Source organism: Pelodiscus sinensis, chromosome 7 (genome assembly GCF_052426305.1).
Source record: "Pelodiscus sinensis isolate ZL-2025 chromosome 7, ASM5242630v1, whole genome shotgun sequence".
Lineage (NCBI taxonomy): Eukaryota > Metazoa > Chordata > Testudines > Trionychidae > Pelodiscus > Pelodiscus sinensis.
The window spans coordinates 23,965,451-23,991,097 of NC_143058.1; the positions used below are offsets into that span (position 1 = coordinate 23,965,451).

At 41.2% G+C, this 25,647-nt stretch overlaps 1 protein-coding gene across 4 annotated transcripts in view; it reads left to right on the forward strand.

The window, feature by feature from the left end:
• The window catches only part of ARHGAP15 (Rho GTPase activating protein 15), a 497,535-nt gene that overhangs the window by 2,221 nt on the left and 469,667 nt on the right, over window positions 1-25,647 (forward strand). Inside the window, exon 2 of one of the 4 annotated variants that reach the window (XM_075933317.2) lies at window positions 16,417-16,525. The exons of 2 other annotated variants lie outside the window; for them this stretch is intronic. Coding sequence is in view for 1 of the 2 variants with exons in the window: in XM_025191035.3 (XP_025046820.1) it covers window positions 1,072-1,122 (51 nt within the window). In the remaining variant the exon portion in view is untranslated. Of the gene's footprint in view, window positions 1-958; window positions 1,123-16,416; window positions 16,526-25,647 lie in introns of all 4 variants that reach the window. One more of the 4 variants, XM_025191035.3, reaches the window with a different exon arrangement.

Genomic DNA, 25,647 nt, shown 5'->3' on the forward strand with positions numbered 1-25,647 from the left:
CAACTAAGCTGGAGTGACGAGGGAAGAGACCAGTTAATGAGCTAGTGTAGACTACTACAATTTTGGAGAATAAAAGGGAAGTAGGAGCCAAATTGTGTCTTTGGTTTGTTCCTGGGTAAGTGCTCCTAGGTGTCCCCCACTTAGCATTACAGCCACAATCTAATCTGCATTGATTTTACACAGTTGTACCAAAGAGCTATGACTGATGCCACCATACATTATTTGTCCTCAGCTGTAAATATTAAGGGGAGAGTTCCTAGCCAAGTTTTAAGGCAGTATGCAGTCTGATAAATTCACAGTGACTCACCTCTTCATTGGTTTTTTCAAATTATGTGATTGCTACAATCTGCATAGATTTCAGAGGTGGGGAAGGCCTCTGGGCTATTGGAATCATAGGCATCTGTTGGCTGGTTGAATAGAATGTACTCAGGAATCTTTGAGGCTGACCAGCTGCAGTTCTGATCTTTCCCCAACTTGCTATAAACAAGTGTTATAGCTATGCCCTTATTGTGAGATGTTATCAGTCTCAGCTAGGAAAGGCTGCTAAATGTTTTTAGACTTGCAAAAGTATAGCTCTTCTTCCGGAAGCCTTCTTTTGATGCCAGGGTGCTTGGCTCTAGTCATGCACAGAAGAGAGCAGGCTGTCTGGGAGAGTAACCTATGTGTTATCAATGACAGATTTGAAAAACAGCATCTCTTAAACTCCTCTGTCTACTCAGCATATATATAATGTCTTTTGGGGTGATAATTTTAAAAGTGTATTTAGAGCATTGTTAGAATGCTGGTGTATCTTAGTGAAGGTTGTTTTTTCTGTTTACACTTAAACAACTTGCTTTTGTATGAAAAGTACAGTGTATTCTTCACAAATTTACAAGACTTAATCTTTGAGTTGAGAATGTACAGTTGTGTGCCCTTTGGTTTGTGGTCCCAGGAATTCATTCTCTTCACTATCTGACAGCACTTCCTGGGTGCATCAGAACCTACAGCTGTGTTTCTGGGAGAAGTTTTCTATATGAGGCAGCCTGAGTCATCTTTAAGATTTATCTTGTTAAGACAATTCATTCAGAGGCAATGAAGCAGATTAAGAATCTTGGCATAACTTCTGGCCATGCATCTTCCATGGTAAGCCAACTGCCTTACATAGTACAAAAGTGACTTTTCTAGTTGCATAATTTACCCAAATCTGTGCCCTTATATGTCCTGTGTTGACCTTGAAACAGAAGCAGATGCTGTTGTGACTATGAGGCCTAATTATAGTAATACCCTTTTAGCAAGACTTACAGCAGGGGTCTCCATTACTTCCAGCTTGTTTAGAATGCAATAGCACATATGCTTTTTGTCTGAGCAATTGCGAATATATTATACGTGCCTTGACTTCTTTAAATTAGTGACATGTTGACTGTAACTTGCCCTTAACAGTATAGGCCCTGGCTAGACTGGGGAGCTCACTGAATCTCTGTTTGACAGATTATCTGCAATCACAAAATATCCACCTTGTCGAGATGCTAGTATCAAGTGCCTTTTGCTTCAATGCGCATGAGAATTTGAAACTTGCTCCCCCTGAAATACCTCTTGGTCCATCTCTCCCTAATTTTAACAAAACATCTCAATGATTTTTTTCCAAAGATGTATTTTGGAATGACTACTGTTAGCCCTGCTACCGAGTCTCTGACCCTGGCCCAGCTACTGCAGCTGCCGTGACTGCTACGTCCTTGGCCCTGCTACAGAGGCTGCTGTGGCCTCTGTCGTGCTTCTGGGGGTCCAGTGCTGGTCTTGGTCCCAGCCCCGCTGGGTTCTGACCCACCAGCCCTCCTGCCACTGGGGCTCCTACCCAGAACTCCCTAGTCCAGGAACACCCGTGTTTCTGGATGAGGGAGTCCCAGTTTTGGGAGGTCTGACCTGTAATACATTTTCTCAACAGAATGGTCTCCCATTTGAAAGAGTTTTACCTGCAGGTAGCTGATTATAACTAAACATATTTTATTTTTGTTGTGGTAGTTCCCACGGACTTGTGTTAAACTCTGCATATTATTATATAGGTACCTAACAAATGTCTAAGTGTCACATTTAAAGAAAAGTGAATGGCAGCATCTTAGACACTAACAAAAAATGAAGATGGTATCATGAGCTTTCATGGGCACAACCATTTGTTGTTTTTTAAATTTTTTTCATTGAGGGCATGTCTACACAGCAGCGTTATTTTGGAATAATGTTAGTTATTCCGAAATAACATAGTGTACAGCAAAGCTGTTCTTTCGAAATAAATTTGAAATAACGGGCTTCTTACTCTGACTTCTGTAAACTTCATTGTCTGAGGAGTAAGGGAAGTTGGGTTAAAGAGTGCTCTATTTTGAAATAAGTGCTGTGTAGACGTGCCCAAAGATGAAATAAGCTATTTTGACAGAAGCTACGCAGTTGACATAGCTCAAGTTGCGTAGCTTGTTTCAAGTTTAGCCCTGCTGTGTAGACATGCCCTTACAGACTAGCATAGATACCCCTCTGAGACTTTTAAGTGGACATAGTCCCTATCCCATGGACATTGAAGTACTCCTGGAGTTGGGCCCGACTCTGATCTAAGATATCTGTTTTGAGCACTATTGCAATATCACAAGTGGGGGAAAAAAAGATATAAAGCAGACAAACCAAAAGAGAGCAAGCGGAAAAAACATTTTTAAGTCTGTGCTTTCTCTTGTTCTTGTAATTTTTTTTCCTACCCTAGCCAAATCGAAGCTTCTGACATATGGTGCATTTGATTGCTGAATCAGATCTCACGCACACAAACTTTTCATTATGTTGCACACAGACACTTAGCACCTGTAGCTGTTTGCCAGCTAGCCAGCATGATGATAAACTTTCTTTCTGGACAGCAGAGAAGGAACTATAACCTGTAGTTATAGTGAAGAGAGTGATCCATGACTAGGGCCACTAATAATAATAATCCAAAAGAAAATTAGTGCTGGAATCAACGTCATCATTTTATCTCTGGCACTTAGAAAATAATAATTCCATATAGTAGACCCACTCTTTTAACTAACACCACCATTTTTATGTCTCTTCTTCACTGAGAGTTGCTCTCACATGTGCACCCTATTTTTTTTGGGGGGGGGGATCTGGGTGAGAGATTGTTTTAGATCCGCATAACAGGAGATGTTATATTTTAGGTTTTTTGAAAGAAAATCAGGAGGAAGTGACAATAGGACAGTTCAAAACTCTTATGACTGCTCTTATGCAGGCTACGTCTACACTGGCCCATTCTTCGGAAGGGGCATGCTAATTTTGAACTTGGGAATAAGGAAATCCGCGGGGGATTTAAATATCCCCCGCGGGATTTAAATAAACATGGCCGCCGCTTTTTTTCCGGCTTGAAGTAGGAATAAGAGATCCTCCGGAAAAGGGCTTTATTCTAGAGGATCGCTCCAGTCTAGACGCTTTTTTCCGGCTTTTCCCCAAGCCGGAAAAAAAGCGGCAGCCATGTTTATTTAAATCCCACGGGGGATTTAAATATCCCCCGCGGGATTTAAATAAACATGGCTGCCGCTTTTTTTCTGGCTTGAAGTAGGAATAAGAGATCCTCCGGAAAAGGGCTTTATTCTGGAGGATCGCTCCAGTCTAGACGCTTTTTTCCGGCTTTTCCCCAAGCCGGAAAAAAAGCGGCGGCCATGTTTATTTAAATCCCGCGGGGGATATTTAAATCCCCCGCGGATTTCCCTATTCCCAAGTTCAAAATTAGCATCCCCCTTCCGAAGAAGGGGCCAGTGTAGACGTAGCCGCAATGTTTTGCAGCACTGACTCTGAGTGTTCTGAGTCAGCCCAAAGAATTTGGGAACAGTGCATAACACTCCTCATTCTTGTGGTAGTCCCTTGGCCTCAGTAAAGTTTGATGTGGAGAGGATGAGGAGACTTTTAGCATAAATAATCATTTAAAGAAACTGGTCCCTTCCTTCAGTTTTCTTCCTTTTCCTATGTGGTTGTTGTCTAAGGTTCTCTAGTGTTCCAGTGATACTGGTATGAGCAGGAAGCAGAGATGTTAGCCAAAGAATCAGAAGGTCCTGCAGAGAGAGAATTGAATAAGAGTGGGAAACTTTCATTCTGATTTTTATAATCCTGTTTCATTATTGCACATTTGGATCTTTGTAGCACAGTCACCTCCTGAAGGGCAGCAGGATGAGGGGTTGGCACTTCACAGAGATATGGAACACAAAATAATGCAATACTCAAAGTACAAATGAGAAGTTGTAGCTCAATATACAATGTGAACAGACTACATTTTTTTCACAGAACTGTGTATTTGCTGAGCCACGCAAAATGAAGTGCATTTCTTATACTCTGAAAATACTTAATTTTCACACAATGAATGGATAAATGCTTTCACAGCTTCCTTTTTGCATCATTACCCCATTTGCTTGTGTAGGTGCAAGGTGTGTTATTTGTTACTGTTTTGGAGGCCAAAAAAAAAGGGCTAACAACTGTGCTCAATGCTTGACTATTATGGACAATTCACTTCATAGCACCCAGAGTCTTCCTTTTTCTGTTTCAAATTTTTGATTGATCTTGGAAAAAATGGTGTCTTTGGATATGTTTGTAACAGTGAAGTAGGACTGTTCATGCATTATGGTCCAGTGATTAGGACACTAACCTAGGACTTGAGAGACCCAAGTTCTATTCATATTTACTGGGTTGGCTTGAGCGAGTCTCTTAGTCTCTCTGCGTATGTCTAAACTAGCCCCCTAGTTCGAACTAGGGAGGCTAATGTAGGCATTCGAAGTTGCAAATGAAGCCCAGGATTACAATATCCCGGGCTTCATTTGAATCTTCCCGGGCGCCGCCATTTTTAATTGGCCCTTAGTCCGAACTCCGTGCCCATGGCTACACGTGGCACGGAGAAGGTAGTTTGAATTAGGATCTCTAATTCGAACTACCAGTACTCCTCGTGGAACGAAGTGTACTGGTAGTTCGAAATAGAGATCCTAATTCGAACTACCTACTCCATGCCACGTGTAGCCATGGGCACGGAGTTCAGACTAAGGGCCATTTAAAAATGGTGGTGCCCGGGAAGATGCAAATGAAGCCCGGGATATTGAAATCCTGGGCTTCATTTGCAACTTCGAATGCCTACATTAGCCTCCCTAGTTCGAACTAGGGGGCTAGTGTAGACATACCCTCTGTGCCTCTGTTTTCCTGAGTTTATAAAACCAAATTCCTCAAAAGAATGTTTTGAAGATAAATTAATTAAGTCTGAAGTGCCATCAGATATGTTGTTCAAAAACACCATAGAAGTATGGGGTATTATTATTTATTGGTTTCTTCATATTGTAGTAAGCATGCATACAGACTTTCTGTGTCATATTCAATAGTTTGTTTGAAATAAAAATTTGGGCTCACCTACTGCATAAGGCAATCACTAAAATTATTGCTAGACAAGAAAAATAACCCATGCACAAAACTTTCATATAAATAATACTTAATATTTTAAAGACTCACCTGCTTCTAAAAAAAATACGGATTCCCCCGTTAGTTTTAGTTATAGCCAGTGATGTCAGTTAATTCAGGGCAAAAGAGACTAAACCTCGCAAATTACATCTCCTCCCTTGAACAAATCTCCTTTGGGGCAGATGCCTTTCTCTTTCGACTTTCTCTCCAGCAGCATAACGGAGGGAACCTCAGTAGTGCTGTGGGGGAAGGAAGGGCCGCCAGCCTGTAGCCCATTCAGTGCAGCATTAGAATGCACTTTGGAGATTGCTGGCAGTACCCAGTCCCTTCAGTACAGCAGATCCATGGAATGCAGAAGAGACTGGGAGAGACCAGAGGGGCTTACAGATTTTGAAGATGGGGGCAGTTATGATTATAACATGTGATAGCTAGTTGGGGCTCTCTCCACTTTTGAATTTTTCTTATCCGATTAACTGGTAAATACTACAGCTGCCTTGTCTTCACTTGGATTTTAATAAGGGTAAGTTTAATGTGGGGGTAGAAACACACCCTTTTTAGAGAAGGCACAGGTATTGTCAGAATGAAACTGAAATTTGTACTATACCCTTGTACACCACAGAAAGATCTTCTTGAGCCAGTGGAAGGAAGTTTTGGGGCTTTTTTTTTTCAAATTCTTTACCTGGTGGGTCAACCTGTTGTATACTTCTAACTGCTTCACTTATTTGAAGCACTTTGGTGTTAGATGTAGAACTTTGCCAAAATTCTTATTGTCAGGTGCTTGGTTCAGGAAGGTATCTATTGTTTGGGCATTATCTGAATCTTGCCCAGATAAGCTTTGAAAAATAAGGTCTTTCTCTGAGATAACTAGCACTTCTGCTTTTTGCTGCTGCTATAAATGTTGCAAAAGCAGCCTTTCTTGTGGTATTTTATCGGCTCTGATCTGGTCTGGTAGCACCAAGGAAACATCACTTTTCTGAGCAATTTAAATTTTAAAACCGGTTCCATTCAATGTGGGTCTAAAAATTCTAGATTCTGGTGATATTCCATTTCTCGGTGAAACCTTTTCTAATATAAAATTAAAATTTCTCATTTTGTGTACGCTGAAGCATTGAAACAACAATAGTAAGCATCAGATCCATGAGGAGAGAGACACTTTATGTTTAGAGCTAGACTCTGGTTACAATTTCAAAAGTTTTATTGATGGAGGGTTTTTCTTGCTGTTTGCTACCCATATCTGGGAGTATAGCTGGCCTGAAGTAGCACAGACACTATTGCTCAAGCTGAGCAGTGGTGGAGCACACTGATCACTAGTTCTATCTGGTCAAGTATAAGACTAATTAGATCAATGTGATCCCAGCTCTGCCAATTAGATCAATGTGATCCCAGTTGTTACTGTCACCAGCATAATGGGCACTAGTTTGTTGAATATCAGCTGATATTTTTCCATTTGTTCTTGGCAGTGAAATAGACTCAATATTCAACATATCTGGAACATATTGTATCTAATTTATGCAACCAAGTAATGAAAACCACCTTAGTATGAGTCAAATATGTAAGGTAAGACATTATGTATGTTGCAAAACAGGAAGGACTGTAAGCAGTTTGCATGGGAAGGGTTCTTTTTTAAATGGTTCAAATTCACGTGGATTCCTTCTATTGCCTGATATGGGCAAGCCACAAAAAGTAATGTAACCCACATAGTATATTTTGAGTTTTGTGTTCTATTTCAAAAATGAAATATTAAGACCACACATCCCGAAAGCTATTTTCAGTTAACATTGGGAAAAATTAAAGCCTCTATGGTTTTGTCACATCCTGTGTTTTTGGATATTAGAAAAACTGTAAAACATGTGATCCTTTAAAATAACCCTCATTTTATGTAACTCAGAACCAAGTGACACATGTGCACTGATTTATGCAGTAGTCACTCACTTATAGAAATGAAAATTCTCTTTTAGTCCATACTCTGTGATGTTCTTTTTGTGCTATAAATTAATCCTCTACCCGATAAGCAGGTGTTAGGCAGTCTCCTGGGGTCTGGTGGAAAGGGAAATGCAATTTTCAGTTGCCAGGTCACAGAAAGCCAGAAAAAAAAAGTCTGATTTCAATTCAAGTGTGTTTGTGGGGTTGACCATTAGATCTGTTAATTATTGAACTGTTTGCTCAGTGATTGCACTGTGTCTCCTGATGCTTACCTGGCTCCTCACACACTTCCCATGCAATTATGGAAGAAGCACAGCTCTGTGGAAGGCACAGCATAGACAAGTATTGGCTGTAAACTGTGTACTTGTGCAGCCACTCAGGAGAAATTCACATGCCACCCAACTGATTAGCAGAGTGCCCACAGCTAAGTTCGTGTACTCCTCCATGAACATAAAAAATCATTCCACCCATAGATTGAATGGAAAAGATTAGAGGGAACATTGGCATAGGCCCTATCCAATGAGTCTGTCTTGGACTATGTTCAACACTAGATACATATCATTGCACTCTCTCTGCTAAAAATAGACACATGGAGTTTGTGACATGGGTGGCCTACTCAAGCTAGCCAGGTGAGATTAAACTAAGGGTCATGTGAGCTTAAACTAGAGAGATTAGTCTAAACTACTGCCTACGTCACAACGTCTATGCTGCTATTTTTAGCACACTAGCTGATCTAGCATGAGCCTGTCTAGCCAGGCTGGGAGGCTTAGAATCATAGAACACTAGAACTGGAAGGGACCTCAAGAGGTCATTGAGTCCAGTCACCTGTCCTCATGGCAAGACCCAGTAACATCTAGACCATCTATGATAGATGTCTATCTAACTTGTTCTTAAATATCTTCAGAGACAACTTATTCCAGTGTTTAACCACCCTGACAGTTAGGAAGTTTTTCCTAATGTCCACCCTAAACCTCCCTTGCTGCAGTTTAAACTCATTGTTTCTTGTTCTATCCTCAGAGGCCAAGGAGAACAATTTTTCCCCCACCTCCTTGTGACACCCTTTTAGATACCTGAAAACCACTATCATGTCTCCTCTCAGTCTTCTCCTTTCCAAACTAAACAAGCCCAATTCTTTCAGTCTTCCTTCATAGGTCATGTTTTCTAGACCTTTAATCATTTTTGTTGCTCTTCTCTGGACCTTCCCCAATTTCTCCACATCTTTCTTGAAATGTGGTGCCCAGAACTGGACACAATACTCCAACTGAAGCCTAATCAGCACAGAGTAGAATGGAAGAATGATTGGTCCTACCTTGGGCATGGGGCTGGACTTGATGGCCTTCTACGGTCTCTTCCAGCTCTGTGATTCTATGATTCTATGACTTCTCATGTCTTGCTTACAACACTCCTGTTAATGCATCCCAGAATCGTGTTTGCTTTTTTGGCAACAGTGTTACATTGTTAGCTCATATTTAACTTGTGGTCCACTATAACTCCTAGATCCTTTTCTGCAGTACTCCTTCCTAGACATTCTGTATGTGTGAAACTGATTGTTCCTTCTTAAGTGGAGCACTTTGCATTTGTCCTTATTAAACTTCATTCTATTCATCTCAGACCATTTCTCCAGTTTGTCCAGATCACTTTGAATTATGACCTATCCTGCAAAACACTTGCAACCCCTCCCAGCTTGGTATCATCTGCAAACTTAATAAGCGTGCTCTTTATGTCAATATCTAAATTATGTTTCCAGCATGTTTCCAGATGAACTGTAAAAATACATTCTGTGGCTTGCTTCCATGATTCAGATTCTTTTAGGGGTGTATGTACCCATGCATGGCTGGGAGAAGACTTTAGGTTTTTGTAGCCACTATTGCAGTCATAATACAGACAAGATTCTCGTGTAGCGCAAAGTTGTCTTACCTCAGGTCAGGATCTGGGCTGTAGTCCACTCTTTATATCTACAAAAGGCAGCTATCACCAACATCCTATTATGGGACTACTGTTCAGCATCTCTTACCTGGTACTGTCCATCTATCTTCTTCCACATCTCCTTTTCTCTAATTCAGAGACACTGAGGTACAGCTTGTGTAAACACACAGCTTTTTTACTGAATTTTCCCCTTTTTATCAAAATAGGTAACAAAAATAAACAAAGGTGGGCACATGCCACCTACCTATCTTTGTTGAAATGTAAAGAAAAGCAGTCAGTTTATTGTTCTTATGTCTTCATTTTTTTGGTCATATGAGATACTGTAAGTGAAATCATTAAAATAAATATCTGAATAACAAGCTGCAACCAAACTACTTTGGGCAACAAACCACACCTATTTTTAGTGCTATTGTTACCACACAGGAAATCACTGAATTGAATAATAACAGCTTGCAAGTTATAGTGTCTAATCCTTACCTTTTAAAACACAGAGTATATTGAGGTGTGATTTGTGGAATCATAGAAAAGGTATAGATGGAAGCTGTATTCCATATTGGTGCTGCAAATCTCAATTATATAGTATGAAATATTGTGTTTTTCTTGAGCATTTACTGAAAATGATAGAGTTGGTATCAAAAGAACAGATTAAATCTTGCCCAGAATGTTATACCAATCTGTAGTTTGACTAAGAAGTACATGCATGACATTGCCATCTTTGTCTTGCAGTATATTAATTTTGCACATGACTTCGTAACTTTATGGAGGTGTGGTTCATTTGTATTTTCCCTCAAGAAATGTGGTGAGTCAGGGCTTGAGTCTGACCTAATTTCACTCCAGTTGTCTGCTACTGTTACTCCATTGATTTCAGTGGTGAAAGAGTGATCAGAATCAATACAAGGATGCATGACTTCTATAGTCGTAATATATTGAACAGGTTATAAGAAAATTTTAAGTGGCAATATAATTAAGAACTACACTGTTCCTATTCCTAGTGTAGGCCATTAAGGATTTTTCCTGTACTTGCTTATCATGATTGAAAATTTCGTGTGTTGATTTGCCTTGGTCTAACTAGCCCTTATCCTGGAAAGTATGTAATGTTTCAAAACTACAAAAGAAGAATAATGAAAGAACTTGAAAACAGCTTTCCAATACACTAGATCAGTTCAAATCATCACTGAATGCAATATTTGGTAGTTTGTGATCTTAAGATTGCTTATGGAGAGTGTGATGCAAAAATATTTTATTTGTATTACAATGGTGACTATGCATTACTAATCAGAACTGAAGCCTCAGGGTATGTCTAAAAATGAGGAGTAACATTAGTTCAAACCAAGGGGTTTGGTTCGAACTAACGCATCCCGGCGCGCACTTTCAGTTTCAAAACAGCTGGCATTCGGAGTAACGCGTCGGTGAGATGATGCTAATGAAGCGCGGGATATTTAAATCCCTGCTTCATTGACTATTTTGAATGCCTGCATTTGCATCCCTACTTTGAACTAGGGTGCAAATGTAGACATACCCTCACTGTGCTAGCAATTGTACAGATATATACTAAAATAATGGTGGCTCCTGTCTTATTCTTGATGGCAGGAATTTCTTCATGGCCCAGTCCTTTTCAATATCTTTAAACAATCTGGAAGAAAATATTAAATAATTGCTTTTAAAAGTTGCAGATTATATATATTGATGAAGTAGTAAACTCCATTGCTTGACAGGCTGGGTTATTGGAATAATATATGATTTAATACAGTCAAATATATTTTAAGATGGCAAAATGTCTGCAAGATAGGACATAGTATTCTAGAATGCACTGACACCTAAAAGGATTTAACAGTAATGGTGGATAACCAGGTGGATCTGAATAATCAGTGTGATTGTGTAACAAAGGAAGTAAATGTGATTCTTGGATGCATATGCAGAGAGGGATATTAAGAGGAGTCAGAAGGTGATATTACCTATGTATATACCAACAGGGAGACCATTACTGGAACACTCTATCCAGTTGTGGTGTTCAAAACTTCAAAAAGGATGTTGGCAAATTGGAAAAGATAATGAGCGACTAAAGCAGCTCAATCTATTTAGTTTATCCAAGAGAAAGTCAAAAGGTCACTTGATCATGACCTACAAATATCTCTACATATATATAAAAAAAAAGATGTGTGAGAGATGGCTCTTTAATCTAACATAAAAAAAGCATAAAGAGATCCCGTTGTCTGGAAGCTGAAGAAAGACCAATTAAAGTTAGAAGGAAGGCATATATTTTTAACAGTGGGGGTCATTAATTGTTGGAACAAATTGTGAGTTTACAATAAAAAGGGTAACAACAAAACAAACTTTAGATTATTACTTTCTCTATTTTTCCCAGTGTATCCTGTCAGCTCATTATCATCTCTTAGATGGTAAACTCCTTAGGGAAAGAACTATAGTTGTCTTTGTGAGAGATATAAGACTTGTTTCTGAATGCTTCGATTAATTTGTCTCCACCTGTTGCAGACTGTAAGGTATCCAACAAACCTGACTGCTGATCTGCATAAACAAGGTGCCAAAATGGCTACTGTTTTCTGGCAATACTTTATTTATAAATTGATTGTATACAAGTTATTTTTCTTCGGTCTAAACTGGGCTATGTATTTAATAGAATGTGTTATTACCTATACAGGTCAACATAACTATTAAAGGACTGGAAGAAGATAGTCCTTTAACTGACCAATAAAAAAGACAATTGTATTAGATGGATTTTCTTTACTCATGATATTGGAATAAAACTGTATGGCAAAGAATATACAGTAAACCAGAACTTGGTGTATCTCAGGAAGAATCAGAAGATATATGGATAACATTTTCAAATGGGCTGAAATGACTTAGGAACCTACAGTTCATTATAAACAATTGGATTTTAGGCTTTCATCACTTATGTAATTTTATCTAAGGTCTATCTGGAGTTAAGGAGTCAGTCTTGTAGGACTGTCTAAGGCTATGTCTACATTACACAGTTAATAAGTGGCATAGTTGTGCTGCTAAAGCCTTTCCACAATAAGGTGTGCAATGTAGCTACTCTCTGTTGGCAGAAGAGAGCTTTCCTCTACTAAAATAAAGCCACTCTGTAAAGGGGTACGGGTGCAGAAGACTCCCTGAGATTGTTTCCCAGTGTGCTGACACCTTCTTTATTCCTCTTTGAGGCACCCACCTCCCTGTCCTTCCAGGCCGGATCCTCTGTCTCCCCAAGACTAGGCACAGAGTTGGGGTTACTGGTCCCCTGCAGAGCAATACAGACACTGAACTAGCTCTAGGAGGACATAGTTCTAGGGCACAGAACCCAGAAAACCAAACTCCAAAAGTGATGAAACCCCCAAATCTGTCCTTCTCTGCATAAAAGTTTTACAAAAGTTTCATTGATAAAGCTCAACAGGTAAGCATCCTTTATCAATGAAAGAGAGATATGCACAGTGGTTGCCTCCCCACACCTCTGGTAACAAATATTTACACTTGACATGATAGTGAACAAGTGTTTCTATTAACTGCAAATGGTAGGATTTAAGTGATTGCAAGTGAAAACAGTCAGATCATAGAATCATAGAACACTAGAACTAGAAGGGGCCTCAAGAGGTCATCAAGTTCAGTTTCCTGCCCTCAAGGCAGGCCCAAGCACCATTTAGATCATACCTGATAGATGTCTATCCAACCTGCTCCAGTGATGGAGATTCCACAACCTCCCTAGATAATTTATTCCAGTATTTAAGTAGCCTGACAGTTAGGGTGATTCTTGTCCTGTCATCAGAGGTCAATGAGATCAATTTTTCTCCCTTCTCCTTGTAACACCCTTTTAAGTACTTGAAAACTGCCATTTTGTCCCCTCTCAGTCTTCTCTTTTCCAAACAAAACAAACACAGTTATTTCAGTCTTCCCTCATTGGTCTTATTTTCTAGACCTTCCGTCATTTTTGTTGCTTTTCTCCTGACCTTCTCCGCATTTCTCCACATTTTTCTTGAAATGTGATGCCCAAAACGGTGCACAGTACTCGGTGCAGAGTAAAGAAGAAAAATTATTTCTCATGTCTTGCTCACAACATTCCTCTTAATGCGTCCCAGAATCATGTTTGCTTTTTTTTTCCAAGTGTCACAGCATTGACTTATATTTAGCTTTTTGTCCACTATGACAACTAGATACCTTTCAACAGTACTTCTTCTAAGACAGTCTCTTCCCATTCTGTACGTGAGAAACTGATTGTTCCTTCCTAAGGCTGTGTCCAGACTCCATGCCTCCGTCGACGGAGGCATGTAGATTAGCCAGCTCGGAAGAGGGAAATGAAGCCGCGATTAAAATAATCGCGGCTTCATTTAAATTTAAATGGCTGCCCCGATCTGCCGATCAGCTGTTTGTCGGCAGATCGGGAGAGTCTGGACGCGATGCCCCGACAAAGAAGCCTTTCTTCATCGACACAGGTAAGCCTCGTGAAACCAGGTTTACCTGTGTCGATGAAGAAAGGCTTCTTTGTCGGGGCATCGCGTCCAGACTCTCCCGATCTGCCGACAAACAGCTGATCGGCAGATCGGGGCAGCTATTTAAATTTAAATGAAGCCGCGATTATTTTAATCGCGGCTTCATTTCCCTCTTCCGAGCTGGCTAATCTACATGCCTCCGTCGACGGAGGCATGGAGTCTGGACACAGCCTTAGTGAAATACTTTGCATTTGTCCTCATTAAACTTCATCCTCTTTACCTCAGACCATTTCTCCAGTTTGTCCACATCATTTTGAATTATGACCCTGTCCTCCAAACTGCTTGCAACCCCTCCCAGATTGATATCATGTGCGAACTTTATAAGCATTTTCTATGTCATTATTTGAATCATTGATGAAGATATTGAACAGACCCAGTCCTAAAACTGATCCCTCCAGAACCTCACCTATGCCCTTCCAGCATGATTGTGAACCATTAATAACATCTCTGAGAAAGGTTATCCAGCCAGTTATGCACCCACCTTATACTAGCCCCATCTAGGTTGTATTTCCCTAGTTTATTGATAAGAAGGTCATAAGCATATCATAAGCATATCAATGCTTTACCAAATCTAGGTGTACCATATTCACCGCTTCCCCCTTATCCACGTGACTTGTTAACCAATCAAAGAAATCTATCAGATAGGTTTGACATGATTTGTTCTTTACAAATCCATGCTGGCTGTTACATATCATCTTATTATATTCCAGATGTTTGCAGATGAATTCCTTAATTACTTGCTCCATTATCTCTTCTGACACAGAAGTTAAGCTGATTGGTCTGTAGTTTCCTGGGTTGTTTTTATTTCCCTTTTTATAGATGGGTGCTATATTTGCCCTTTTAAATCTTTTGGAATCTCTCTCAACTTCCATGACTTTTCAAAGATGATAGATAATGGCTCAGATACTCCGTCTATCAGCTTCTTGAGTATTCTAGGATGCATTTAACTTGTTCTTTTTTTTTTTTAACTTCGTAATCTACTCCATTTCTACTAGCATTCACTATGTTAGACATCCATTCACCATCAATCTTTTTGGTGAAAATTGAAACAAAGAAGTCATTAAGCACCTCTGCCTTCCAAGTTTCCTGTTATTGTTTTTCCCTCTTCACTGAACAATGGGCATACTCTGTCCTTGATCTTCCTCTTGCATCTAAGTAAAGTTAGTCATTGAATTAACATGAATAGAAAATGCATAACTAGTTTTAATTCTCTAGGAAACTTATTGCTGCAGATTCTTCCATAAATAGCTGTTCTTATTTTAGGTATTAGCTTCAAATCACAAACTTTTGTCTCTTCTTTGGGTCTTCAGTCCTTCAAAGTTATTTTTCCCCCCTTAAAGTGTGTCAGGCTGTTTCAAAAGCCAGCTGAAGATAAAAGGAGATTAGGGGATTGCATCCCACTGCTTAATCAACTTTCCCACAGGGTAGGGATCCTTTGTTTTACATCCCTGCTTCCATGGAAAAATACCAGGTTCAAAATGGATTTCAGTACCAGGTGGTATGTCACATGTCTTTTTAGCACCACCACTAGGGCTAACAGGACAAATAAGGCTGTTTACAAATCACTGAGTTGATCACCGAGCCATTAAGCTTCTGGGGTGGCAGTAATGGCTCTTAAAACTATAAACAATTTTACACTTTATATCTCTGGCTTCACATACAAGAATAGCATCATGTACAAAGACAGAGTATACAGATTCAGTGAGTCATAACCGTAGTATTGATATGTTACATGAGCTGTTTTGTATAAAACATCATTGAGTTATGCATATTCATAAGCCAATTCTCATAAGGCAAGCTGCCTATAGGCTCTCAAGGGCTGCCTTGAGGCCAGGGGAGCCATTTAAGTAGGGCTAAGGGGACTTGACCTTCCCTCCCAGGTTTCCTATCATGTCAGGATACTGAATCCTGACTTCCTGGTCTAGTCAGAAGTGAGAGCAATGCAGGCAGCTTTCTTTGTTTACTCCTCTCCCCCTCCCCTTTCCTCACCAGAGTGACAGGAATGCAGGCTCATCAAGCACAACAAAAGGCCCAGCCCTTGCAAATTGCTGCTTGGCTCCTGGCTGAAATCAGGAGCAGCTGGGTTAGAATCAGGGTCCTGAGATACTAGTTCCATCTTGGCAAGAATAGAACTGCAGCAACAAATGCAAAGCACAAAGGCGAGCAGTCATACTGTGTGCTTACCTCCCCTGGCTTATTCTGCTTCCCCTCATAGCCAGCCAAAAGCAACCAATGCTGCTCTTCCTCTCCAGGCTCTCCACACTCCCATTAGCCACACTGATTGAAAAGCTAGTTCACTCTTTTCTCCCCCTGCCCCTGGGCTGGCTATTCTTTTCTCTATGGACAGAAATGCAGAGGTGTATCTGGCAGATGCAATAGCAGGGCTGGGAGCTTCTGCAGCACTTTTTTCCCCCCAAATGCAAGCAGGTTTAGGGAGTGGTGGGTGGGGAAGGAAGCTCAGAAGATAATTGCTGCAGATTTCATCATGACCTGCCCTCGTCCTCTCAGGTTGCTGTGTTATAGAGGCTGGGAGGAAGAAGCACCTCCTGACACCAGCAGACACAGGTCTGTTACAAATGTTGATTCTTCAGGAGGGTTACAATTGCCCTTTTTAATTCTAGATTTTTTTTTCCCACAGAACACATTTTAGGGATCTGCAGGGTTTATTTTTAACATGTGCAGATACAAACAAATGCTGCCCTAGGCAATCAGCCATTTTATAGCAGTGTGTCCTTCTCTTCCAATTGGTAAGTCACCTAACTCCTGTTTGTTTACTCGTAAATATTTCTGAGGGTTGCAGTCTCACAAACCTGAGAACCTTTGGTGAAAGTCATGGAGGTGATATTTATACTCTCAAATTCTCAGAGCAACACACCAACCTCCTTCCAATCTGGAATATCATTTTTTTTTTTTAGTAATTTATTTACATTTAAATATTCCTGAAAGAAAATTAACTATCGATCTCATTCTCCTCTTCACAATTTGGCTCAGAAGACATTTAAAGAATAATAATCATTGCAAGGCTAAGCAGATATTTATCTCTACTAAAGATAGTGTACAAAGTATTAAACCTGAGTTAAGCCTCCAAAATTGATACCTCCAAAATTTCAGACTGGAAATATCTTGTTGTTTTTTTCTAAATTTACAAATAAAATACAAATATTTGTTATATTTTATCTTTTTATAAGAATTGGAAACACTGTTCCTGTCAGTTAATTTCTAAGTTGTCACTTGGAAAAAAAATAAAAAAACCCAACACCACACAAATCTGGAGTTTTCAGGTGCCTAAGTAGTCCATGGAATGGAATTATGGTTAAGATTGCCCCCTCTCCCGCAATCTGAACTGGTGCCCTTGCTTGCAACATAGCAGCACTTGCTTCTCCCACCCACAGGCCATCCTTGCGCTGAGTTTGTGAGGGAATCCAGAAGAGAGCTTTAGTGGAAGCTCTCTATGTCTTCCATTATGCTTATCCAAGAGGAGTTTTTAGAGCAGTAGTGGGCAAGCTGTGGCCCATGCATTTTATGCAGGGCATTGGAGTTCTATGTGTGACCCATACAACTGTTGCCCATGCATAGGGTTGCTAGATTCTGTTGTTTTCTGTCACAGAGATCTCACCCCCTCTTCCCCCCCAGTATTACTGAAGTGACATGCACGTAAAGCAAAGGCACGTGAAGTGAGGTGCATGCGGATTGCACATTAAATTGACTGTGGGAGCCATGCACTCCCTCTACATCCAATGAAAGCACTGCTATGGTTCATTTGGTACACCCTACAAATTCCAGGTACGCAAGCATGAGTAGCAAAACTACCCCAGTCTGTGAGACCATCCTGGTTATGACAATCTTGTGGTCCACTGATATAAAGGAGGGCCTACTTATACAGTCCACTCACTATTGTAGGTTGCCCATTGCTATTTTAGAGCCTTTTTATACTACTCTAGACCTTTTCTCTCCCTTACAGGACAGAGAATGTATGAGAATCTCACCAGAAGCATTGTGTAGAATAGTTCTTGATCATAATTCCTGATTTTCTGTGGCTAAGATCACTCAGCATGACTCGGGGGGGGGAGGGGCTTGAATGTTGCTGTGATGGGTTGTATCAGTCCCACATTGGAGCTGAGGGAATTAACATAGCTTGCCTGACTGAGGAAGCCCTGCCCCTGCAGCTCTGTTGGGCATGCTCCAGCTGGAAGCCAGCTGTAAAGGCCTGAGGAGTTGCTTAGTCTGGGAAGTTTGCAACCAGGGAAGGAAATGCTGCTGGAGCGCCTGAAGAACTACCAGTAGACCAAGCCATGGAGACCAGTTAATGGGAGGCTGTAGAAAACAGTCACCCAGTCCAATGGGGAGTGACTGAGAGGATTACCTGGAGGATACTGGTGGAAAATAGCCCAGGGTGAGGAACTGATCCTTGAAGCTTGGTGTAGTGTGGTAGGACTTCACACCGAGTTAGTAGTGGTCCACTCTACCATTGACAGGACCCTGGGCTAAGATCTGGTGGTGTGGATGGGCCTGGGTCCCCCTACCACCTCCTCATCAAGCACACCCCTGTGGTTATAGACTCTGGCTATCAGGACACACTGCCCTTAGAGAGAGTAGGGCATTATTATGGACTTTGACTGCTAGGCTATGCTGCCCTGAGAGAGAGGAGTGCTGATACAGCCTCTGGCTGTTAGGCCACTCTAACTTGTGGGAGAGAGATGTTGTCAAGACTTTGGCCACGAGGATGCACTGCTCTGAAGGAGGAGGGCATTGTTATAGACTTGGGCTGTTAAGCCCTGAAAGAGAGTGAAGTGTTACTACAGACTCCAGCCGTTAGCCCACACTGCCCTGAGAAAGGGGTATTGTTACAGACTCTGGCTGCTAGTCCACACTGCACAAGAAGAGAAAGATATCATGGTAGACCCTGCCTGTTAGGTCAGAGTAAAGGTTTTTGTGACAACCCAAAAGGTTGCAGAAGACCTTGGGTAGCACAAATGCATGAGGGCTAGGCACCCCATGACAGCTGATCTAAATTGAACTGGCTGCAAATGATCCAAGGCCCTAATAGCATTTGTTTCTCCTTGCATTAGGAAAACAAGAATTCCATTTTGCAAAAAAGTCTGAGGTTTTAACATTTATTTCCCTTCCTTGTTGTAACAAAAATAATACTTTCAGAATTTTTTTTTAAAGTGACACTCATGGTGTTAGGACACTCACCTAGGATGTGGGAGACACAGTTTCAAGGCCTTGTTTTCAGTACCTGATATCCTACAAACCAGATGGATGCTATTACTCCTGGGTGATTGGTTATTTCAGGGAGGCATGTAGTTTTTTTCTCTCATTTTGATCAGAAATTCTAACTTGTCCCTGAGACACATTCCTGATGAAAATTTAATTAAAAAAGATATGTGTCTGTGAGAAGCTTTGGTTTTAACAAATTTGGCCTTTTCTGATCAAAATGCCAAAGTTGTGGTATATTCTGGCACAAGAACTATTTTGGCTGCCAGCATTCCCAAGACAGCTGAGAATTGGGGCCATACTATTTTTACATTGCCTGAGAAATTGATGTGGTTCAAATATAAGTGTCTTTCTTGAAACGTTTGAGAGTATTTCCAGAGTGACTTCAGGATATAAATCATTGCAGTTAGGGCCATAATTGGGGAGAGATGATGGATAGGGGGAGACATGCAGGGTCATGTGACTCCTACGTTTTCTGTCATTGTTTATATTTTTAATTTTCTTTCTTTTTTGGGATTCAAGATTTGAACTCGCCCCCACCCCATCAACAGTTCCACATTGCCTCTGAAATGGGAACACCAATTTCAGTGTGTTCTCTCATAACATGTTGCTTTGCGAATTATCTCCTTCCAGGAGGAAAAATATCTGCCAGAGTTATTCTGGTGTCTGCTAGTGTCCTTGTTTTTTGGGTGTTAGGGCTCAGTAAAGAAGAGTTACCAAGTGTCTACAGGGAACAGCAGAGCCCTGTACCCAGGCAAGTCTTCTGACCATTGATCAGATGCCATTAATATTTCCTCTCTTCCTGTTTTTGTCCATTACGTAAGCTCTCTCCAGCTTAGCTCGAATTTAGCTACAGAAGATGGTCATGTTCTGGTAATTGTAAGAGAACAGGCTGGTAAGGGAGATTGGCTGAAGTGCAAGAAGGAGGGGAGGGCAGTTGAAAGGTACTCAGGACAGTAAAAAAAGTAACTGGATGTGTGCCTTCTATCCATTTAGTCATTTCATTTATTTGATTTGTCTATCTTATCCAGTTACTGTAGCTTCATTGTGTAGGGCAGGGAAAGAGAAGGAAAAAATCTTGTCAATTAGAGTGTCCATGATAATGAGGTTAATAGAGTGGGCTGTAAGTGCCCGATACTTAGCTTTTGATGTCATAAGGGCGTTGAATATAGCAGCCCATCCAATTCATATCTTTGTTCAAACCATGATTAAAAGTTTCAAATTTGCAAATGAAGGCAGGTCTCCCAGTTTCTCTTCCTAGCTGGCTTTTGAAATTGCTTTGTAAGTCTATGGTCACTTTTAGATTCATTAATGAGTGCCTGGGCAAATTAAAATGTTCCCCAACAGGTTTCTCTATGTTACAATTTTGAATATCTAATTTGTGACCATTAATCCTTTGTCACAGAGACTGTCTAATTTGGCCAATACTCTTGGAAGAAGGCATTGCTGGCACTTGATGGATGTACAGACAATATCCTATTAACCTTAGAGAAAGAGTAACAGAAAAAAGATCTGAACCTGTGAGAACTGTGATGAGGTCCTTTTTCCCCCTCCTTGCATTGTCTCCATTTTATTATGTTTGGCATCTTCATGGTTGTTACTCATTATCCTTTCTATTTACAGAAGTAGTCTCCAGAAATTAGACTTAATGGAGGTGTTAAAAATCCAAGGAGGAAAGAAGAGAAAAATGAGTTGGAAGGAAACTAAAATTAAAAGGTTATTTTGGTAACTAACACCTACAATTACAGTACAAGATAATTGTTCTCTTGTCATGAAAAACAAACACAAATGGAAATGTTCCTTAAGTTACCACAGCCACAATTTTTTTTCCAGTGGAAGAAATGAATTACAATACCACAACTCACTGCAAATTATTGCTATGAAATAGTGATGAATTTATTGTGTTGTCATGTGATCAAATAAAAGGCATGCAAAGAAGAGTTTTAAAATTTTGCTCACATGCTCTCCCCCTTGGAATCATCTTCTGCTTTGCTTTGTGGTAAGGCTGTAGACTGACTTCTGGAATCAATGCAAGCAGTTATAAATAACATGAAAACAATTAGCCCTGCCCTAAACTAGGGCGTTATTATAAATTCTACCTAAGAAGGGTTATTTCTAAGTGGAGCATCCACATTACCAAGACCATTATTTCAAAATAACAGGCCACTTATTTTGAAATCTGTGCTCTGATTTTCTTCGGGAAATAATGTTAATTTTAAAATAGTTATTTCGAAATAGAGTTAGTGTGGATGCTCCAGTGCTGCTATTTGAAATAACTATTCACCAGAGTACTTCGAACAAATTACTCTCCAGTGCTTCCTGGGGCTGTAAGTCGAGGTAGAACATCTACACTAATGGAGCCTGCTTTGAACTAATTTCAAAGCTTCCCTGTACACTATCTTAATTTTGTAAAATCGGGAGTTAAGCCAAATGTAGTTATTTCAAAATAATATCCTAGTATAGACATGCCCATACAGAGTAAAAGAACCTGAGGATCACCATTTATCTAAGTGGTATTGTGTACTACTCTGGCTCCTCCCTGGGGCTCTATGTGCTGCGGGGAGGCTTCATATGCTACCTCCTGCCACCAGCAAAATCTCTCCACTTCTCTTGGGCAGAAACTGGGGCAGGGTTACTGCAGCACAATTTCTTAGCTCCTATTCACTAGTTTCTGGGAGAAGAGAGTGGTCTGGGGCAGCAGGCAGGCAGGCAAACCTGGCTGAAAGTGCTGCTATCCAGGATCAGCTTAAATAAGTGCCTCCCATCCAGAGCCTTCTCTGGCACCCCACCCCCTCCCACACCCCAAATCTCTCCCAAACACTGCATCCCCTCCTAAACTCTGCCCACAGGCCAGAATCCTCTCCTGCACCCAAATCCTGTGCCTCAGGTCACAATCTCCTCATTTAGCCAAACTCCCTCTCAAACTCCATGCTGTCTCCTGCACCCCAAGCACTTACCCCAAGCTTCCTTTTCCACCGAACCTCCATTCCAGAGCCTGCACTCCCTCCATAGAAAAATATGGCCCTTGACCACTTAACAAAATCTTGGCATGCCTCCTGTGATGGGGTGAGGTCACAGACAACCCCTCAGGGGTGCCTCCCAGGGTGCTGACACAGCCACTGCCCCTTGCCTTCCTGCTCTCTGGGACTCCTAACTGCCCAGTCCTGCTGGCCCAGCTTTGCTAGTGTCCCCCAGTCAAGGCCCCGAGCTGAAGTCCCTGCCCCCACCAAGAAGCAGTACAGACACTGAACCACTTCAGGTCCAAAGAGAGTGCAGTTTAGGGCCCAGCCTCCTGAGAGAGCACTGCACAGATGGGATCAAACCCCAAAGAATTAGGTAAGCCCCCTTTAACAATGAAAGGGGGAATGTGCATGCTGGTTGCCCCCCCAGGTAACAATCACTTACACTGGGTTTGATAGAAATAAAAATGGTTTTATTAAGTTGAAGCAGTAGGATTTAAGTACAGTAAACTTCCGATAATCCGGCATCTTTAGGACCCAGGGGGTGCCGGATTATCAGATATGCCGGACTATCAGAAGGGGGGCTATGAGGGGTCTGGAGTGGGGTGGGAGGGGATGCCACCCCAGACCCCTCATAGCCCCCCCCCCCCCTTACGATAGTCTGGCTCTGCCCCAGGCATCCCTGATTCAGCCACTGCTGGTCATTTTCAGCAGCAGCTGAATCAGGGATGCCTGCAATAGAGCAGCTGGGGTGCTGCTGGGTTGGTCCCGCAGCCCCGAGGGGCAGCGCTACGAGACCAACCCGGCAGCACCCCAGCTGCTCTGCTCCCGGCTTCCCCGATTCAGCTGCTGGTCAGTTTCAGCAGCAGCTGAATGGGGGAAGCCTGTCCGGCTGCCCCAGCACTTCCGGGTTCCTGATGGTGCCAGACCATCAGGAGTCCCGGAGCATTGGATGCCGGACTAATGGAGTTTTACTGTAGTAATAAGTGAGACCAGGCAGAGCAAAGTACGTTACAAATCAAAAGTAACAAAACCACTTGGCTAATTCTACACTGGAACCTCAGTGCAAACTTAAACTCACCAGAAAACCCCTTTTCCAGCTTCCAGTCTAAACCAGGGTCTCTTCCACACCTTAGGGTCTCAGGCTCCTTCCTTCAGGTGCAGCTCATCCAAAAGACCCAGGCCTTTCCTTTCCTATTGCCTTTGGTAAGGAGTTGAGGCCACTCCCTACCAACCACTGCTCAGACTTCAGGACAAAAGATTGTTGGAAACTCACAAATTATTCCCCACTCCCTGTGTCTAATTTTACACACACAAATGATATGTACAACAGAGAAAGATAAACAGAACCAGCAAATCATTACATGAAGATCGATGTGTTACATGAAATAATTCTCTGAAACCACCTTTGAGTTATGTACATTCATGTCCATAAGTCCATTTCATAAACCATGGGGAGGAGTCTGTCACACTCCCCTCCCCCCATCAACAATTATTGCCCATCCCTGCTGCAGAGAAGTGTATGAATGGATTAACCCAGCTAGACTCTTGTTCCTGAGCCAAGCCCCCAATGGTTGTCTTCTTTAGACATACTTATAGTCTAACCAAAATTTTAAAGGTGTTAATGGGAAGAGCTGGCCAAAAATAATTTTCACCAGAAAAATAAACGTTTAAAATTAATTCAAGAAAATTAAATTTTGTTTCAATTCAGTGTGGAAAAGCCCATTTTTCTTCCCTCCACTATTTTTTCCCAGAGCTAAAAATTAAAAGAATAAAAGTGGGAGTTTTCCAACTACAAACAAATGGAAAAATCATTCAAAGGACTTCATTTAGAATTGTTATCAAACAGGGAATTTCAAAGATGTCAAAAGGCCTTTTGTGATGCTTTGTTTCAAGTGAAATGCCATTTTGGGCATTTTATGCGATACTTTGGTCTGACTCTGGAACAGAGGACAAGATTGAGAGTAAAAATGGAATATTCAGTATAGCTTCTATGTTCCAGATGGTCCTTTTATAATTGTTTTGTCTGGACCAACCAGCTCCTGAGTGGCTGTGAGATCCTGTGTTTTTGAATTAGCTCAGCACCATGCCTCTCTGATAACAAACTTTACACGTGCAATCAGCTGTGTTCATTTTTCACCCAAGATTTCCTAAGACATAATTTATCTCCGGTAGTCCCCAAGTACTTCTTCAGAAGTTAAGGCTGGAAAAAAGCAGCCTCTGCCTAATATCATACGTGTCACGTGAAGACACAGAAAGTGTCCCTTGCCTCCTTTAGATATTCAGCATGGCTCTGGGAATGCCATGGGGTTTGGGCTGCTGTGCTTTGAACCTGGTTCTCTCCCATCCTGGGAATATGCTGTTGTGTGGTAGGGAAGCATCTCCATTTTTTATTTTTTAGAAGAGGAATTTGATGTCTGCATCTAACTCCATCAGAGGTTTCAAACCTATAACTCTCAGCTGCAAACTGATACTAAGCTTTTTGTGGTTCCCATTCTTAGAATCTAACTATCTCCATACATTATATAGGACACTGAGCCAGCTGAATGGGCAGCCAAGTGGACTCCCCCCTCTTTGGGGGTTCATTGTTCCTGCTGCCATGTATGAATGGAGCAGTGGAGAGATGGCTGTGATGGAGTTAGACCCCAAACAAGGAAGGTGAGGGGCTGTGGATAAAGAAAACCAGAAACTGGTGGAGTAAGCAAGAGGTGTTTGGGGAGTGAAGGAAGAGTTACTTGAGGGAAAAGTGGCAATAGAAGCTACAGAGGGAACTAGAAAGGAGCAGAAGCTAAGGGAAGAGCAGATGGAAAATGGAGTAAACGGGGAGCAGAATGAGAGCAACAAGGATAATGGAGGGAAAGTGTGATGCAATCCATAGAAACCTCCTTCATCCTCTGGTTTCTCTCCTGCTGAACAGTACCTATGCTGCACTCCTGTAGCTGCCTCTAAATCCCATTATGCTGCTTCATGTTCCAACTGCTCTGGGGATTGCTAGAAGGCAAATCCAGAATCAATTCAATGCCTTTCACCAGAACTAAATCCACAAAGAGTTTTCAAATCCAATTTTTATTTGCATATTTGCAAATAAGCTCCTTAAATAATTAGCATACAATTCCACACATAGTTTTGGACAGTCTTAGAAAATGAGGCCACAACCTGATCTTAGGCATTACCAATTCTTGATAAATTTGGTTGCTTACAACAAAGATGTGAATTTACCCCATTGGACTTTGCAATCTTTTCTTTCCTGTTTCCTAAGAAGAGTACTGCTACAGAATTTACATATAAAAGTAGCATGTGCCTTTCTTTGCACTCTATGCATGTAGTTAATATAAAGTGTGCTATCCCTTGGCATACACAAATTTACTAGCATAATAAAACTGTTATGCATTGCAAAAGGCTTCCTAACTGCAACCTGTTAGAGTAGCAACTGCAGTAGAGTACTTCTTTTCCGTGAGATTTTGCAAGTACTCGCTATATTGTCATATAATACTTTAAAAACATCTTTGCTGTGCTGCTATATCTCAGTGTCTCCTCAAAATGACTGGATAACATCTCTCTTAAACAGCAGAGTATTATTATTTCCATTTTACGAAAGGCAAACTGAGGCACAAGGCGATCAAGGCCAAAACAGGTATGTGCTCCAAATGTATATAGCTGGCATGATTTTGTCATAGTACATAGTGTTTTTA